The 18712-nt window shown below is 43.0% G+C and overlaps 1 protein-coding gene across 2 annotated transcripts in view; it reads right to left on the minus strand.

Moving 5' to 3' along the window:
• The window catches only part of DCAF12 (DDB1 and CUL4 associated factor 12), a 31160-nt gene extending 16719 nt beyond the window's left edge, over positions 1-14441 (minus strand). The window contains exons 1-2 of one of the 2 annotated variants that reach the window (XM_059657152.1): positions 14050-14441; positions 12697-12951 (exon numbers count right to left, since the gene is read on the minus strand). In XM_059657152.1, coding sequence (XP_059513135.1) covers positions 12697-12951; positions 14050-14127 — 333 coding nt within the window. In that variant the 5' untranslated portion in view covers positions 14128-14441. Of the gene's footprint in view, positions 1-12696; positions 12952-13304; positions 13929-14049 lie in introns of those variants that run through there. The other variant, XM_059657153.1, reaches the window with a different exon arrangement.
• Between the last annotated feature and the right edge of the window lie 4271 nt (positions 14442-18712).

An 18712-nucleotide genomic window follows, 5' to 3' on the forward strand; every position in this document is an offset into this window, starting at 1 on the left:
AAACTGGCCTCAGCGGGCCGCAGTTTGCCCACGGCTGTTCTAGACACTTGTTATTGAAAGGAGCACCTGGGAGCTTGTTAGAAACAAAGGATCTCAGGCCCTGCCCTACCTATCTAAATCGGATTCTGGAGTTTCCCAAGATCTCTAGGTCCCCGAAGTTTGAGAAGCACTGACATGAAGAGAATCAGCTCAGTACACTGAGGGCAATGTTTTACTCTTGATAAAACACAAGAGTAAAAACTAAACTGAAACCTGCAAATATCTGAGTTTCTCCTGGGGAATGTGAGGGCGAGCTAAAATTTTTAAGAATTATTTTAGTCCATTCCTTTGCCATTCTCTCCACTGCCATCCAAAAAGGTGAGGGAAAAAAAGTTTCATCTATTCATACCCAAGAAAGTCTAAAGTCCAACTTCTGCAGTTTTGGAGTCGGGAAAGATCTAGGTTTGAATTCCAAATTGGTTACCTATTAGCTGTGTGATCTTGGGCAAGTCACTTAATCTTTCTGGATATTATCCTATATAATAAAAGGCTAATATGCACATTGTCCCCTCGACCGGGAGTTCAACCAGAAGTTCGACCAGGGGGTGGAGCCAGCCAGCCAACTGCCTGCAGCCCCTGCTCCTGGCCTGATTGCCCCGATTGGGGCAGGCTGGCTGGACCCTACCTGTGCACAGATTTGTGCTCCGGGCCTCTAGTTATCTATAAAACTTGAATAATATTATCTATCTCATTGGGTTGCTAAGAAATCAAATAAAATGTAAAGTGTTTAGCAAGGGCTCAGCACAGAATAAGTGCTTAACAAGTGATAGGTAATAGTAATATACTATGCTCATATTTGTTTGGTTTTTCAGGTTGTTAAGAAAAGCTTCTATACTATATGGAAAACATTTGCTACACGGGCAATGGAAAAATCGGTAATAGTTGGGTCTGCAGAGGGCATAGGAAACCAAGTTTACCCCCATCTCACCTCATTCTTGCAGAGGAATGAAAAAGCACCATGTGAAGGACAGAGCCCTTTTCCTTCTTCGAAGTAAGGGAACCTCACCTCAATCTTACATAGAAATGAAAAAGCACCATGTGAAGGACAGAGCCCTTTTTCTTCTTCAAAGGAAGGGACGGTGATGTGGAGGAGCTGCCACAGAATCGCTCTCCAAGCTCTCTGACAAGGGGCCAAGGCTTCATGCAGCTCCTGTAACACTTCCTGCACATTAACCTACTGGGATACCTGCCAGAAACTAACTGCATGGCAAGGTAAACTGGAGGTTCAATGGCTCCCTGTACTTTACAGTCTAGAACAGAAGAAAAAAGAAGGCAAAGGCCTTACAATCAGGAAGATTCTAAGACTAGTGAGTACATCTCTGCATGTATGAGTGTTTGTAGACACATGCAAATGTGTGTACAAGAAAGATCAAGGTGGCTTAGTAAAATGTGGACTCACAAAGTTTCTAAAACTCAAGAGTATTTTAGCTGGAGCCTAACAGAGAAAGGAAAGCAAATCCACATAGGTCACACAGACATCAAGATAAATTCTACTGAGTTAGACAATAAGAGGCTAGTGGGCAGCCTAAGTTTGCTGAAAGTTCGGGAAAGGAAAGACAACCAAAATCAAAGAAGAGGAATTCATTTCCTATTTCAAACCTAGAAGATGGGGGAGAGCAAAACAGAGACCTAAGACCAAGAAACACAACAGGAAGTGGTGAGATAATATGTATCAAAAATTAAAAATGTGTAAAATTTGCAGTTTCAATTTCAGGAATTTATGCTAAGGAAATGACAGGTGAACAGTGTTAATTACAGTGCAGCAATTTTAAACTAGTGAAACACCACAGGGGTTGGGTAAAGACACATTCTTACTTCCTGAGCATTACAGCATAAAGACATAAGGACAATGTGGTTTGTGTACTTGCCCACTGAGAAGCAAGATCTCTCTCTAGGTGCTATTTATATATTTTAATATATTTGTATTGATTTCAGAGAGGAAGGGAGAGAGATAGAAACATTAATGATGAGAGAGAATCATTGATCAGCTGCCTCCTACATGCCCTTTACTGGGGATGGAGCCCGCAACCTGGACATGTGCCCTGACTGGGAATCAAACCTTGACCTCCTGGTTCATAAGTCAACACTCAACCACTGAACTACGCTGACGGGTGGTGCAATTTACTTTTTTTAATTGATTTCAGAGGGGGGAGGGGGAGATAGAGAGATGGAAACATCGATGAGAGTAAAACATCGATTGGCTGCCTCCTACACAACCCCTACCTGGGATCATGCCCCAAACCCAGGTATGTGCATACTAGTATGTGCCCTGACTGAGAATCAACCAGCAACCTTTGGTGCATAGGATGATGCCCAACTGAAGCACACCAGTCAGGACTCTCTAGTTTTATTGCGCTCCAAAACACTCCCTTGTGACCAAAAAGGGAAACTCCTTTTGCTGTATATCCCATCACTGTATTTTCAAACCCCTACTTCACTCTCCCAAGAGAAGATATATAATACATAACTACGTTTAATTTTTACCAATAAACAAGACAAGTAATGAATGATAACTGGTCAAGGCTACCTTCACTGTTTCTTTAGGCTAAGAAAATACAAGATTTATCTAGCTGAAGTAACATTTTTAAAAAATTAGAGTGAGGAGAACCAAGATGGCGGCATAGGTTAACGCCGGAGTTTGCTGCTTTGAACAACTACTTCAAAAGTGAAACCAAAAAACGGAAGGGACATCACCCAGAACCACAGGAACGCTGGCTGAGTGGAAGTCCTACAACTAGGAGGAAAGAGAAACGCACACGGACACTCAGAGGAGGCGCAGTGCTGAAGTCAAATTCTGAGGTGCCGAGTGCGAGGAGCCGGCTGGCGGTGGAAGGCGCGGTTGGCGTTTTCAATCGGGAGGGAGTCACAGACTCTGAGCTCCAGATCCGGGCGAGTCTTTAGGGACCCAGACTCAAACGGGAGAAGCGGGACTGTCTGGCTTCGGTCAGAGCCAGTGCAGCTTTCTCTCCGAGCTTTGCAGCGGGTGCTGGGACTCAGAGAGGCACAGCCCCTGGGGACAGGACTGAGAGCCGCCATAACTGCTCTCTCCGGCCCACCCTGTTGATCCTGTGCGACCCGCCCCGCCCAAGCCCTGCACAGAGGCATTTGCCGGATAGCCTCAGGCAAAGGCTAGATTAGCACCTCCCTAGAGGACAGAAGTTCTCTCACTGCTGACACAGCTGATTCTCATAGCCACTTGGCCTGGAGGTCAAACCCTCCCTGGGATTAGCTACAACAATCAAGATTTAACTATAAGACTGCGAACAAAGACCACTAGGGGGTGCACCAAGGAAGCATAACAAAATGCGGAGACAGAGAAACAGGACAAAATTGTCAATGGAAGATATAGAGTTCAGAACCACACTTTTAAGGTCTCTCAAGAACTGTTTAGAAGCTGCCGATAAACTTAATGAGATCTACACGAAAACTAATAAGACCCTTGATCTTATATTGGGGAACCAACTAGAAATTAAGCATACACGGACTGAAATAACGAATATTATACAGACGCCCGACAGCAGACCAGAGGAGCGCAAGAATCAAGTCAATGATTTGAAATGCGAGGAAGCAAAAAACATCCAACCGGAAAAGCAAAATGAAAAAAGAATCCAAAAATGCGAAGATAGTGTAAGGAGCCTCTGGGACAGCTTCAAGCGTACCAACATCAGAATTATAGGGGTGCCAGAAGATGAGAGAGAGCAAGATATTGAAAACCTATTTGAAGAAATAATGACAGAAAACTTCCCCCACCTGGTGAAAGAAATGGACTTACAGGTCCAAGAAGCGCGAAGAACCCCAAACAAAAGGAATCCAAAGAGGACCACACCAAGACACATCATAATTAAAATGCCAAGAGCAAAAGATAAAGAGAGAATCTTAAAAACAGCAAGAGAAAGAAACTCAGTTACCTACAAGGGAATACCCATATGACTGTCAGCTGATTTCTCAACAGAAACTTTGCAGGCCAGAAGGGAGTGGCAAGAAATATTCAAAGTGATGAATACCAAGAACCTACAACCAAGATTACTTTATCCAGCAAAGCTATCATTCAGAATTGAAGGTCAGATAAAGAGCTTCACAGATAAGGAAAAGCTAAAGGAGTTCATCACCACCAAACCAGGATTATATGAAATGCTGAAAGGTATCCTTTAAGAAGAGGAAGAGGAAGAAAAAGGTAAAGATACAAATTATGAACAACAAATATGCATCTATCAACAAGTGAATCTAAGAATCAAGTGAATAAATAATCTGATGAACAGAATGAACTGTTGATTATAATAGAATCAGGGACATAGAAAGGGAATGGACTGACTATTCTTGGGGGGGGAAAGGGGTGTGGGAGATGTGGGAAGAGACTGGACAAAAATCGTGCACCTATGGATGAGGACAGTGGGTGGGGAGTGAGGGCGGAGGGTGGGGCGGGAACTGGGAGGAGGGGAGTTATGGGGGGGAAAAAAAGAGGAACAAATGTAATAATCTGAACAATAAAGATTTAATTAAAAAAAAATGAGAGTTCACTTATATTACTTTATCAGCAATAATAGAAATAAAAAATGCAAAAGATCACTCATAGTCCTCTTTTTTCATGTCTGTTTTCATTTGTCAAGTTTCTGTTTAGTCCTTCACCACATGCATGTATAATTGTGTATAGCTACAATCAGCAGAGATCAATTTTATTTCATTCCATTTAACATATCAAATGCTTTGGATGTTTAGTCTTATTTTTGCATGTTTAGTCTTTATAATTATGTTAATAACTGCATATCATGCAAACTTGATTTACCATAAATTACTCAAGTATTCTGTTAGCATTTAGCTAAAATAGCTTCTAATAATTATTTTGTTAAAAAAAGACTTTTCCTTTGGATGAATTCCCTAGTCTGAAAATATTAGGTCAAAGGGTATATTTTTAGGTTCTTCATTCAACACATGACATGTACCAGATTTTGAAACATAATGCCAAATTACTTCCAAAAAAGAGTTTTAGTAGCAATATTGTTGTTGTTCCAACACATCTCTATCAGAACTGGGTATTACTACCCTGGCCAGGCACCTCAGTCAGTCAGAGCATTGTCCAGATAAGCCAAGTTTGCAGGTTTGATCTCTGCTCAGGACACATACAAGAAGCAACCAATGAATGCGTAAATAAGTGGAACAACAAACCGACGTTTCTATCTTCTTCTCTTATGCAAGCGCGCGCTCTCTCTCAAATCCAAAAAGAAACACCTGGATATTTATTTCTAATTTACACACAGGAAAATATTTTCCTTTTATCTATATTTAATCTATAATGAAATTTAAATATAATTTCCTATAATTTACAAATTGTACTTCCTCTTATACCATTATATCTAAATGAATCATTTCTAAATGTTTAAGCTATGTGGGAATGTGAATGACATACAGAAAACAGCCATTTATAGGGTAGAGAAATGCTCACTTCTTAAATGCACCTGAATCTAGCCAAAAATACACCTAGGGCCTTCAATCATAAAACCACTTCTTCCACACTTCCTCCTCCTTCACCACCATTAATTACATCAACAATTTTATTAACCCCTGGTTCTAGGCCAGGGGTCCTTAAACTACGGCCCGCGGGCCACATGCAAATACAAATATTGTATTTGTTCCCGTTTTGTTTTTTTACATCAAAATAAGATTATGTGCAGTGTGCATAGGAATTTGTTCATAGGTTTTTTTTAAACTATAGTCCGGCCCTCCAACGGTCTGAGGGACAGTGAACTGGCCCCCTGTTTAAAAAGTTTGAGGATCCCTGTTCTAGGCACTGTGCTAACTAACATCTCATTAACTCTCTTCATGACTGTTAGACCCCCAGGGCAAGGATGATGGACCAGGTACAAAACTCACCAGGGCAGAAAGCCCTGGGAGCCTAGCAAGGGACAAAACTGGGAAAACAGTTTATCCTTGTCTCTGTTATAACAGAGAGAGGAAAACAAGAGCCTATCCTCCCCTAGCACATCACTGGTCAGGTTTTCACTCCCTGACCTCTTCCTCCCTAACGATAACATCTAGCCTCAGTTGTACTTGAGCTCCAGGCCCAAAAAAGCAGCAAAACCAGACAAGTTGACTCTGCCTGTGGCTGCCTCAGGACCAGCTACATTATTGACTAATGACCCCCCCTAGCACTGACCAATCAGTGGAGACCAGGCCCTTGAAACACAACACCTGGAAAGCTGATGAATATTCTATTAAGAGCCTCCCTGAGATCTCCCCTAAGATTCCCCCCTGCCAGAAAGAGATACTAGTAAATAACGCTCAGGGCAAAGGACCCAGCCCTCTCCTTCCAAGGATCACGCCTGTACCTTTCCCCCACCCCCAAGCACTATCCCCTAACCTCTCTAAGGGATCCCATAAGACTCGCAACTAAAGGAGCAATGGGCAATGGCAGCTCATCCATCCTGGGCTTATGCCCTAAGTTTGTCTCAAAGGCCCCCTTTTCTCTGCATAGCCCTTCCCTTTGGCTATCCCATCCCCCACCCCTTTTCCTTAAATAAATTCAATTTTTCTTAAATCACCATCTGAGATGACTATTAAGCCTGCCTACATACCACCAACTTGAATCTTTCAATAACTCTGTTACTTTCTCCATTTATTTTAAAGGTAAGAGAACAGCTTAGAATATACATTCAAACCTCGGTTCACCAACATCTCCCATCTCAAACAATTCAGTTCTCAACCAAGTTGTTCACAGAAAAAATGTCTGAGTTGTGGGAAAAAACTGGGTTTTTGACTTGACAACCCTTTCATGCTGATACCTCAGCAGGACAAAATGCTTCTCTCTCAAGCACCAAACAAAGGAGACAATGCTTTTGTTGCTGGCATCAAAGATTAACACAATTTTAAAACATGAAGAGGCCATCAAGAATGCTAATATTGCCAAAGGTGTGAAAGTGCTCACAAAACCACATCACAGATAACTGAGGAGGTAGAAAAACTGTGGTTGATTTGGATAAACAAAAAGCAGGATTTCCAAGGCAGTGATACTTGAAAAAGCAAAGATGCTACATATGGATCTCCTAAAAGACACCTCTGGAAGGAGTGCTGAAAGTGATCCCTTTAAGGCCAGAGGGGGTGGTTCAATAAATTTAAGAAAGTGTTTGTTTATAGATTAAACAGTACTAGTACATGAGCCATGTATTATATATAAGAAAAGTTAAAATAGGCAATCATTTGTAGGTCTGATTAATTCAATTTACATTCTTCCTAATGGGAACAAATCACTTCTCAATCAGCCTTCAGGTATGAATTAAGTTCGAGAACGTAGGTTCTACTGTATCTTACTTATACAAGGGCATAAAGCTAATAAGAAATGGGAGCCAAACTCAACCCTCAAATTTCTGAATCCAAATATACAATACAAAGTAACTTAATCAAATTTGTTGGTATAAATGCAGATATTTCTGACATATGTTTACATATTACTTTTCTAGAAAAGAAACAAAAAACTTGGAAACTAAAGGCCTAAGCTAAGATCTGACCTGAAAAAAACGGGCAGTCCTAGTCAATTTGGCTCAGTGGGCATGTAGAATGAAGAGTCCCAGGTTTGACTCTGACCTCGACTGCAAGCTAGATATCTGGCCCTGGTCAGGGTGCATGTGGGAAGCAACCAACTGATGTTTCTCTCTCTTTCTCTCTCCCCCACTCTCTTCCACTGTCTAAAAATCAATGGAAAAAATATTGAGTGAGGATTAACAAAACAAAAAAAAGGGCAAATCTCTGCCTGTTAGTAAGACCAGGAAAGGGGGAGGGGGGGGAATCATTCGTCAAGGCGTCCTCAAAATGCAGAAATAAGATTTAATTAAACCCTACTGGCTGCTGAATGGATATTAACGAAGATGCCTACAAAGAAATGCTTCCAGGTTTAATAAGTCTGATGCCCTCACCTGTGCCAAGTGTGGTTTAGAAAATATGCATATATCTAAAATTAAATACCTCAAACTCTGCATACAGTATCACTCTGCCTATACAATCCTTATCCTCAAACCACCCCCTCTGAAAATATCCACTATCTTGAATTGTTTTTGGTACTCTCCTGGTTTTCCTCTGACCTCCGTTCCATAAATACAGGTATTTTCCAAGGTTCTTGGTAGCAGTTCTTCCTGCCTCATAAATATAGGTATTTTCCAAGGTTCTATTCGAAAATAACAATGGTTCTTACCCATTTTTAGTTCACAGTATTTCCTTTGAAAATCTAATGAGAACTATGAACTACTTTCCACACCACCCTCCCTGCATCGTGCCCAGAAAATACACATATAATGAAAAATTTGCAATTTTAGGGAGGTTTATGGAACTCAAGTGTGCCTTCTCTAGCCATGTTAACAATAATCCCTTATACATATATGATTCCCAAACCACTAACTTCAATCTTTACCCCCCCCCAATTTCAAATAATTCAGTGGTTCTCAACCTGTGGGTCGCGTGGGGGTCGAATGACCCTTTCACAGGGGTCGCCTAAGACCACTGGAAAACACATATATAAAGTACATACTGTTTTTGTGATTAATCACTATGCTTTAATTATGTTCAATTTGTAACAATGAAATTGGGGGTCACCACAACATGAGGAACTGTATTAAAGGGTCGCGGCATTAGGAAGGTTGAAAACCACTGAACTAATTGAAAGCACAAAACTAAACTCATTTTCTCTTCAAATCTGCTTAATGCTCATCCTGCCATCTTCCCAGTTATCCAGGTTGGAGACATCAGTATCAATTTTGACTTATTGCTCTGAATCAATTAAATATGAGCATGTTATCATCATCATCATCATCATCTATAGATTTTACCTCTAAGATGTCATATCTGTCCCGTCCCCTCCTCACCTTCTCCCCATTACTAGCCTGGTTTTGCCGCTCATCCATAACCATAGCACTAACATCATATAACTTCTCTCCCTAAAAGCACTACTCCAATGACGCCACTCCCTGCTTAAAAATCCTTGGGTCTTGCCCGGCCAGTGTGGCCAAATGGTTGATCATTGATCTATGAACCATGAAGTCACTGTTCGATTCCCATCAGAGCACATGCCTAGGTTGCTGGCTCAATCCCCAGTAAGGGGCGTACAGGAGGTAGCCGATCAATGATTCTTTCTCATCACCGATGTTTCTTTCTCTCCCTCTCCCTTCCTCTCTGAAATCAATAAAAATATATATTAATTAAAAAATAATCCTTGCCAAAACCGGTTTAGCTCGGTGGATAGAGCGTCGGCCTGCGGACTCAAGGGTCCCAGGTTCGATTCCGGTCAAGGGCATGTACCTTGGTTGCGGGCACATCCCCAGTAGGAGGTGTGCAGGAGGCAGCTGGTCGATGTTTCTCTCTCATCGATGTTTCTAACTCTCTATCCCTCTCCCTTCCTCTCTGTAAAAGATCAATAAAAATATATTTAAAAAAAAAATAATCCTTAAGTCTTGTCTCTCCATTCTCCACAGAATAAAATCTTAGCTTGACATTCAAGGGCTTCCACAATTTGATCCTAATGAACCTTTCCAATCTTAATTTCACAACTCTCTTCTAGACACATAAAGCTCTTGTCACACCAGACTCTCAATATTTCTCATAGTGCTTTCCTTCCAGGGAGCAGGCCCATACTCCTTTCCATTCTCCCTCTTCCTCCCCCACTGGAGTGCATATCCTAAATGTCAAGAGACCCCATGAGACTGGAACAATGGGCAGAGGAAGCTGGTCCAGGGCTAATCTCCTGAACCCGTCTCTAAGGCTTCCTTTTCTGACTTCTCAGTGAGCCAAAGTAGCCCGGCCTAGGCTCATTTCTTTCCTATAGTATTTCTAGAGAGCCAAAGCAACCCCCACCAAGGCTCTCTCCTGTTGCTTCTTCAATCCTAAGCCCTTCCTTATTGCACTGTTGCCAGCTTTAATAAATATGTTCTCAAAATAAAATTTTAAAATTCCTCATACATGGTTGATACCTTCCCCCATAAAAATACAGATTTCAGGTTTCTCTTTAAAAAGGACAAAAATCTATTAATGCTAGGCCCAAATTGCTGCATGGCTACAACTAGCTGGAGCCAAGAATTCCTTCTTGGCTCTTTGCAGTCTCCACTACTTCTTACTTTTGTGCCTGGCAGGCTTCTTTTATTTAGCTGTTCTGTCTGACTTTGTACACAATCTGAGTTTGTAACCCTAAACCAGGAAAATATACCTATACATCCTTGTAGTCAGACCCATGATCCAATTAAGTTTATACTACCTCTCCTTCTTTAAATAATTTAGTAAAAATATGACCGTACTGTTATTAAAACATAGGCTGGCCATCTCTGCTATTATTCCTGAGCTTACTGGCCTTCCAGTTTGAGTGTCATTCCATAGCACAGGGCAATTCCCACCCCAGGAAGCAGGCTACAGAAAACTTTACAAAATATCTCCGCTGCTTTTATCACAGAGGAAGACCCACTGCCTCAGCAGAGATTTCAATATTATAGCGCCAAGCCAGGTAGGTAAACTAGGAAAGGACCTGACTTTCTAGCATTTGTGTACCCTCAGTTAAGTGCTGGTGAAACTTAGGTACATATGAATAGGTGATTTTAGAATATAAATGGTTGTGGCATACTTTTCCTACTGAATACATTTAAATCATTTTATTGATGATAATATTTCCTTTTTTTTTTTTTGATGATAATATTTCAATACACTGAAACTTAACTTACTATTGAGAATCAAACAAGAACTCCTCCTCCCCCAAAATTCTCACATAGTATCCAAAGACAGTTCTAATGGTTTAAATAATTTTCCTTTCTTTCAAAGGGAAGTCTTAGGAATTGCCAAGAGCATTGGAAAAACTTTTGATTCACTATCACTAATACTATTTTTGATTAAGATATTGTTCACTTGAAGTATTTCCCAAGATGTCCACACCACCTTACCAGCACTCGATAAGTGGTAATATCCATTTTAGAGAGAGGGAAACAAAGGCACAGCTAAGGGAATCATTTGCCAAATGTCACAAATTTCAGAGAAAAGCAGTGTGTCTGGCTCCCTGCTTTGCTTCTGGAAGCTAAACAAAACAAAGCAAAAAACTCTAACTATAAAAAGAAAACAGACTTAAGGTCATGAGGACATAGGAAGACAGAAATCATATGTATTAACAGTAGGTTAAATTATTACTTAATATTATTCTCACCTTCAAAATAATAAGTGCCAGAAGCAAGACACTATGATGATTACTTTAATTTACAATTCAGCAACATTTGCTGGGCAAAACACTATAATGGCATGTGTGGAAAATGGAATTAATTTTGCCAAATAAGAGTTTCTTTCTACTCCAAGTGACAATGAGACTAGAAAAATGAAATTTTGTAGAGACTTGCCGCAACTACACAGTTTTAAAAGCTTTTGTATGACAAGCAGCCTTCAACAGAAGAGGAAATGAAAGCTTGGCCCTAACCACCATGGTATTATTTCCTTCCTTAAAACTCATGTTTAAATCTTTTCCTGTTCTATAATAATAAAAGCATAATATGCTAATTAGACTGGACATCCTTCCTGACCAAGCCAGGGCTGCTAGGGAAGCCAGAGGCCCGGGGTGTCAGCAGCCTCAGCAGCTGGGGGGGGCGGGGGGGGGGGGGAGGCTTACTCTTGCACAAATTTCGTGCATCAGGCCTTTAATATCCTTTATAAAAAAACACTTCTCCTAGTACTTAAGACTTTCTTGATTTACAGCAACCATTTCTCTTCCAATTAATCAAGATGTTCCTGTCCAGGGTAAATTTACCCAACCATTATGACATTACTCGTCTATTCACATAGAGCGAGGTGAAAATGGAGAGAGCAGCTAGGCCTCATCGCATCTTATCTCACACTTCATTCAGAATCATTTTCCACCTCCAGGCCCTGCCTCTTTTCACTTGTCAATCATCCGACATCATACTATTTGTGCCCTTCTGTTCCAATCACATCCACCATAACCAATCATAGATTAACTTATTTTATCCATGTCTATAATTGTGCCGGTTATACAGCTTACTGATAAATTTTTCCCTTCACTCATTTATAATTGTCTTCTGTCATTCTCTATAAAAATATTCTACTTATACTTAATTTTTCTCTCTTCTGAATCCTTTTCACGGAGACTATTGTGCAAAGAGAAAACATGTACATCAAGATACCACCAGACACACATTCCCTGTCTATTCTTATAAGATAAACAACTTTCGATTCTATACCCTAAAAGTGAATGTTTGCCAAGAACTATTTTAAATGCTTCTACTTTTAGGCTAGCAGGTTTTCACTATCGTGCATCCTGAATGATGCTCAGTCTTTCCAGGTGTCTTTCCTCCATCTTTCCTTTGAGGCCTCTGACTTAAAAAGCAACATAAATTAAAAAATGAAGCCAAAAAAAAATAAAAAAAATCTAGAAGCACTGGCATAACTATATATATGGCAAGAGGCCTACAGAAATAGCCTCCTCTAAAGATTTATCAGAAATGTATAACTGGGAAAAGGAACAGAAAAAAAAAGAGAGGAAGAAATCACCAAAAAATAGAAGGAAATGTAAAGGAGAGTAAAGCAATCTCCCCTCAAGAGAAACTGATGGGGAAAATGAGCAATGAGAGGTTCTAGGAGCATGTAGAGCCATATATCCAGGGCCTAGGATAAAGTCCACATCCCCCAGACACTTACCGTGTTGCATTTTGTGCCACACACCACCTGCCTATGATTCAGCCACTGAGATGCAAACACTTTATTAAGGGTCCCAAGATGAAACTCTCTCTCCTTCAGGAGACTGGGAAGTTGCTGTGCTGCATAGCCATGCAACACACGAGAGTAGCTGGTTTCATTCTGTAGCATGACTTCTCGGCTCTTCAGGTAGTACACTAAGGATCTCTTCACTGGGGGGAGTCTTTTTCTTTTGTGAAGGGAGTGATCCCAGCCAAACTGTGGAAAGCAATATTAGAAATCAGGGCTTTGGCTACCTTCCTTCAGCACAAGGGATCCTAGTGTATTAGGGAAACCACCAAGAACTCATCCTGCAGGATTTACATGCAACAGAAATATAAGAACAGGAATCTCAACCCAGACTATCCAGTTTAACTCTTCCAACACTGAGAAGATGCTGCTCAGAGTCAAACCTACCTATGGGAAAGGCCGAAAGAAAAGACAAGGAAATGGAAGCAGAGACCAACAAGGACAGAAGGTTTACTAGGCCTTTGAGGAGTGAAAGATTCAGAGTCCCTAAAGTTATCCTTGACAGGGAAGGGCCTGATGGGCTGAACGATTACCATACTAACCTGGGCTGCATCTCTACCCAGGCCCCTTCTCCCTCTCAGCCAGTACTCCCCTCGGAGCATGAAGGATGCAGCCCAAGGAGCCAGATTTAGGGTCCCAGGTCTTCCAGGATGCACTATTAATGGCCGCCCCCATGTCGCGAGGCCCCACGCTCCAGGCAGTTGTAGAATTCCAAAATCAAACACCAACGGGGTGGAAGGCACGGGAAATCAAGAGTCCGAATACGCGTCCAACAAGGTCTTCCCCTCCAAAGGGGGCGGTATAGAGATGATACCTGGGAATTGCTGTTTGTTCTAAGGATTCAAGGGCCAGCTCAGGGGTTGTGTATCCACAGCGAGACTCCTTCCTATATTCGAAACGCAACCATCCCTGCTTCCCGGGGTCCTTGTAAAGACTTCACTCTCCCTCCCCCTATTTTCTGGGAGGCTCGTTCCCAATGCCTCTCGACTTCGATTTTCTCTCCTCCAAAGCCCAGATCTGGTTTCTCAAGCCTCATTCCCGGCTGCAGACCTTCCGCAGTATATGCACCATTTTGAGGTTCCCCTTTAGCTCCTCACCCCGGCCTCCCTGCTCTCCGGTGAACTCCTGATGGTCCAGCCCTGACTCTACAGGTCGGGGCTCCACTCCCCCCAGCCCATCCCTAACTACAGACCTTGGATGCCGGTACCGGTTCCCCAGTCTGCAAACCCTATCCGCCTCGAGGTGCCTCGGCCTTCCCACCCGAGTCCCAACCCTCTCAGCCCTCACCTGCGGGCCATGAGCGTCACTCCCAGTTCTCGGCGAGGCTGGCGCTTTCCGCTTCCTGCTAACTGCTTTCCGGGCCATAGTGGGCAGCGCCGCCGCGGCCCCGCAGCCACATGGGGCGGGGGAAGCGAGGGGTAGCCAGACCGCGGGTCATATACTGGGCCCCCGGAGCCGTGCACTTAGTGTGCCCGGCCCGGAAAATGGCCCGGACCCGGGGCGTCAGTAGGAAAAGGGGAGGCAGGCAGAAGGGAAGGAGAGGAGGAGGATCGAGGCTGGGGAAGAGAAAAGGAAAAGAAAGCACGAACAAGAAGCTTTCCGACGAGCCAGTCTAGAAAGGACGGCGAGCGGCTAGAACCAAAACACCCCCTCCCCCTCGCCCGCGCTCCGTCACTCCTGCGCAGCCGCACTTCGCAGCGCGTCGCCATGGAGACGCGGCGGGCACTAAAGGGGCGGGGTTTAAAGCTCGGAGGAGAGTTCGTGCGTGCTGCACCGCGGCCGACCGCCCCTTTCTAACGGTAGTAAAGTGGCCGCACGAGGCCACAGGAATCTGGGTTCCCGCCACCGACCTCAGACCGCGCCCGCCCATCCTCATGCACCCGGAAGTGAGGACTACTAACCCCCCCGCCTCGGGGAAGGAACCCCTCCCTGCACCCGCCTTTACCCGGCAGCCTCCACTGATTATCTCCCTTCTAGCGCCGCAGGTTTCCCCGAGCCTTGGGCATGCCGAGCCCAGGTGCCAAAGGGCTGGACCTTGTGGGAGGAGACAGAACCTTCTCCCCTGCATCCTCACTAGGTGGAGTTCAGTACAGAGCCCTTGCCAGTATGGCCATACTTTCCCTCGGCGGAGAACCTGCCCTGCCCAGCATAACCAACCCAGGCGGAGCCCTCACCCCGCCAGCCCCCGCCCCCGCCTAACCCTCTCCAGCCCTAACCCGTAACAGCTCCTCGGTCACCTCGCCTCCCTTTAGATTCCCTTGACTTGTCGGCCACATTGTCTTTTGTGTTTTGTGAAATAGGCTTCACTCCGCCCTGGCCGGTGTGGCTCAGTTGGTGGAGCTTCGCCCCATGCACCCAGAGGTCACGGGTTGGATTCCGGTCAGGGCACATGGTCAGAGCACATGGCCGAGTTTCGGGCTTGATCCCCAGTAGGAGACATGCCGCTGTTTCTCTCTCTCTAAAAAAAATAACTAAATAAAAAACATTTTTAAAAATATGCTTCACCCCATAATTTATGTTTCTTACATTTCCAATGCAGTCCTAAACTGAGGACTGGAATAGGGGATGGCCACTGCCTGCCTCCCTCTGGGGACCCAGGTTATATCTCCATCAGGGCAGATTGGGTCAAATCCTGAACCATAGAGAAGAAAGTGGCCATTGGCTTCTCAGCCCAGTTAGGGCTGGCATTGGTCACCAGATGAGAGGGTTTCTTTAGGATCACCCTGGCCTCCATTGTCAGAAGATCCTGTAGGAATTTGAGGCCAGCCTCAACATTCCTCAGGCAAAACAAACAAAAAAAAAACACCCTGCAAGGAAGCAGGAGTGCTTTCTTGTGGCTGATCAGACTCAGGCTGCAATGCCCAGTTACCTGCTGGTCCCTTCAGGCTTCAGGCCTCATACCTTCAGGGAGCTCTGTTGGCCCATGTGAAGTTCTGCTTCCAAAGAGATTTGGGTTTGTTTTCCAAGTTGAACCTGAGACCAGTGACCAGATTGAGATAGGATCCTTCGCCATCACAGATCAGCACTGCCACTAACCCCTAATGCCACCTTGGGAAAGGCAGCCTCATCTCACTTGGTCAGGCCTGTTCCTTTGGAGACATACACATAGTGAAGAGATCAGAAATGGATCAGCTTCCTTTTTTAGCCTGTTGTTCTAATTCTGTCTTGCCTCACAATGCCCTGAAGGCAGGAGTCCATTGAGCAAGAATCTGGAATTCCGTCCTAACCGGTTTGGCTCAGTGGATAGAGCACCGGCCTGCAGACTCAAGGGTCCCGGGTTCGATTCCAGTCAAGGGCATGTACCTTGATTGCAGGCACATCCCCAGTGGGGAGTATGCAGGAGGCAGCTGATGTTTCTCTCTCATCGATGTTTCTAACTCTCTATCCCTCTCTGTAAAAAAATCAATTTCTCTGTAAAAAAAATTAATAACATATATTTTTTAAAAAAGAATCTGGAATTCCTTGAGAATCTCTAGGCTCTTGCTGGGCTGTGCTTGGATTCTGGTCTCTGCTCCTATCAGAGGCTGTAGGCTCATCCTCGAGGTTGATATACTTCGCCTTGACATCCCAATAACTATCTCTGCCCCTCACAGCAGAGCTCACCACTACTGTGGAGATAAAATGAAGATTCATTTGGAAGATTAAAGGTTAACAATTGTTTTTAAAAGGCTGATAAAGTCAATATTAGGAACTAGAACGACTGGAACTTTCATACATTGCTTAGTGGGCATGTAAATGGGCACAATTTGGAAAAATCTGTGGCAGTACCTACTAAAAGTAAACACGTGTACCTTATCCAGCAGTCCTACTTCTGGTTATAAATCCAAAAGAAATGAGTATTTATAGCCAACAAAAAGTACTTACAAGAGTATTTATAGCAGCTTTATTCAGAATAGTCCTAAATTGGAAATAGTTCAAATGTTAACTAATAGTAGAAAAAGTAAATTTGGGTTCCCATGATATCCTCATCAGGTTCAACAATTTGCTATAATGGCTCGCAGAACTCAGGAAAATACTCTGCTTACTATTACTGGTTTGTTATAAAAGATATTATGAAGGATACAAGTGAATAGCCAGATTGAGATACATAGGGTGCGTCTGGAGGGTCCTGACACAGGAGTTTCTGTCCCTGTGGAGTTTGGGGTGCACCTCCTTCATGGATACATGCACCAAATTTGAAGGTCACCAAACCGTATAGTTTAGGGTTTATAAGGAGGTTTTATTACATAGGCCCAATTGATCAAATCATTAGCATTGGTAATTAATTCAATCCCCAGTCCCTCCCTCCTTCCCAGAGGTTGGCAGGGAGCTGAAAGTTCCAACCTCAAATTATATGATTGATTCCTCTGGCAACCAGCTCCCATTCTAAAGCTAATATAGGCCCATCTTGGGTCACTACATTAGAGAAATTCAGGTATCCTTGAAAGGGACCTGTTATAAAAACCAAAAGATGCTCCTCTCAACTTTATCACTTAGTGATTACCTTGGTGGTTACTAACTGGGAGAAGTCAGGGAGGTTTCTGGTGTGCTGGAAATTTCTGTATCTTTTATTGATTTGAGAGAGAGAGAGAGAGAAATCTACTTTGTTGTTCTACTTATGCATTCATTGGTTGCTTCTTGTATGTGTCCTGACCAGGGATTTATACCTGCAACCTTGATGTATCTGAATGACACTCTTAACCAACTGAGCTATCCAACCAGGGCTGAAATTTCTATATCTTGATCTTGCTGGTGATTATACTAGTGTATCCATATGTAAAATTTCATGAAGCTGTATATGTAATATTTGTGCAGTTTATGTAAGTATACTACAGTTCAGTCATGCGCTACTTAATGATGGATATGTTCTGAGAAATGCATTCTTAGGCAATTTCCTGGTTTTGTGAATGTCATAGAGTGGGTTTACACAAACCTAGATGGTATAGCCTACTACATACCTAGGCTATACTGTAAAGTTTATTGCGCCTAGAGACAAACCTGTCCAGCATGTCCAGTATTCAGTAAGCAATTGCAACTCATAGTATCTGTGTATCTAAACATATTTAACCACAGAAAAGGTACAGTAAAAAAAATGGTATAAAAAATAAAAATCGGGCCTTAGCTGGTTTGGCTCAGTGGATGGAACATCGGCCTGCAGACTGAAGGGTTCCAGGTTTGATTCTGGTCAAGGGCACATCCCCAGTAGAGGGCATGTAGGAGGCAGCCAATCAATGTTTTGCTCTCACATCCATGTTTCTCTCTCTCCTTCTCCATCCCTCTCTCTCCAAAAATCAATTTTTAAAAAAAAATCTTTAAAAAAAACCAAAACCTGAGACACAAGCCCTGGCCGGGGAGCTCAGTTGGTTAGAGTGTCATCCGATATGCCAAGGTTGCAGGTTTGATGCCCAGTCAGGGCACATATAAGAACCAACTAATGAGTGCATAAATAAGTGGGACAACAAATCAATGTTTCTCTCTTTCTGATCAATAAATAATTTTTAAAAAAATATTGTTGTTCTAAAAAAACAACAACAACAAAGTTACATACACACACACTAGCCTAGGCCTACGTAGTATCATCAGGAGCATCAACATCACCGTCTTCCACATCCACATTTTGTCCCACTAGAACAGTGGTTCTCAACCTTCCCAATGCCGCGGCCCTTTAAATCAGTTCCTCATGTTGTGGTGACCCCCAACCATAAAATTATTCTCGTTGCTACTTCATAACTGTTATTTTGCTACTGTTATGAATCTTAATGTAAATATCTGATATGCAGGATATATTTTCATTGTTACAAACTGAAAATAATTAAAGCATAGCGATTAATCACAAAAAAATATGTAATTATATATGTGTTTTCTGATGGTCTTAGGCGACCCCTGTGAAAGGGTCGTTCGATCTCCAAAGGGGTCGCGACCCACAGGTTGAGAACCACTGCACTAGCAGGTCTTCAGGGGAAGTAACATG

Source organism: Myotis daubentonii, chromosome 11 (assembly GCF_963259705.1).
Source record: "Myotis daubentonii chromosome 11, mMyoDau2.1, whole genome shotgun sequence".
NCBI classification, from domain to species: domain Eukaryota; kingdom Metazoa; phylum Chordata; class Mammalia; order Chiroptera; family Vespertilionidae; genus Myotis; species Myotis daubentonii.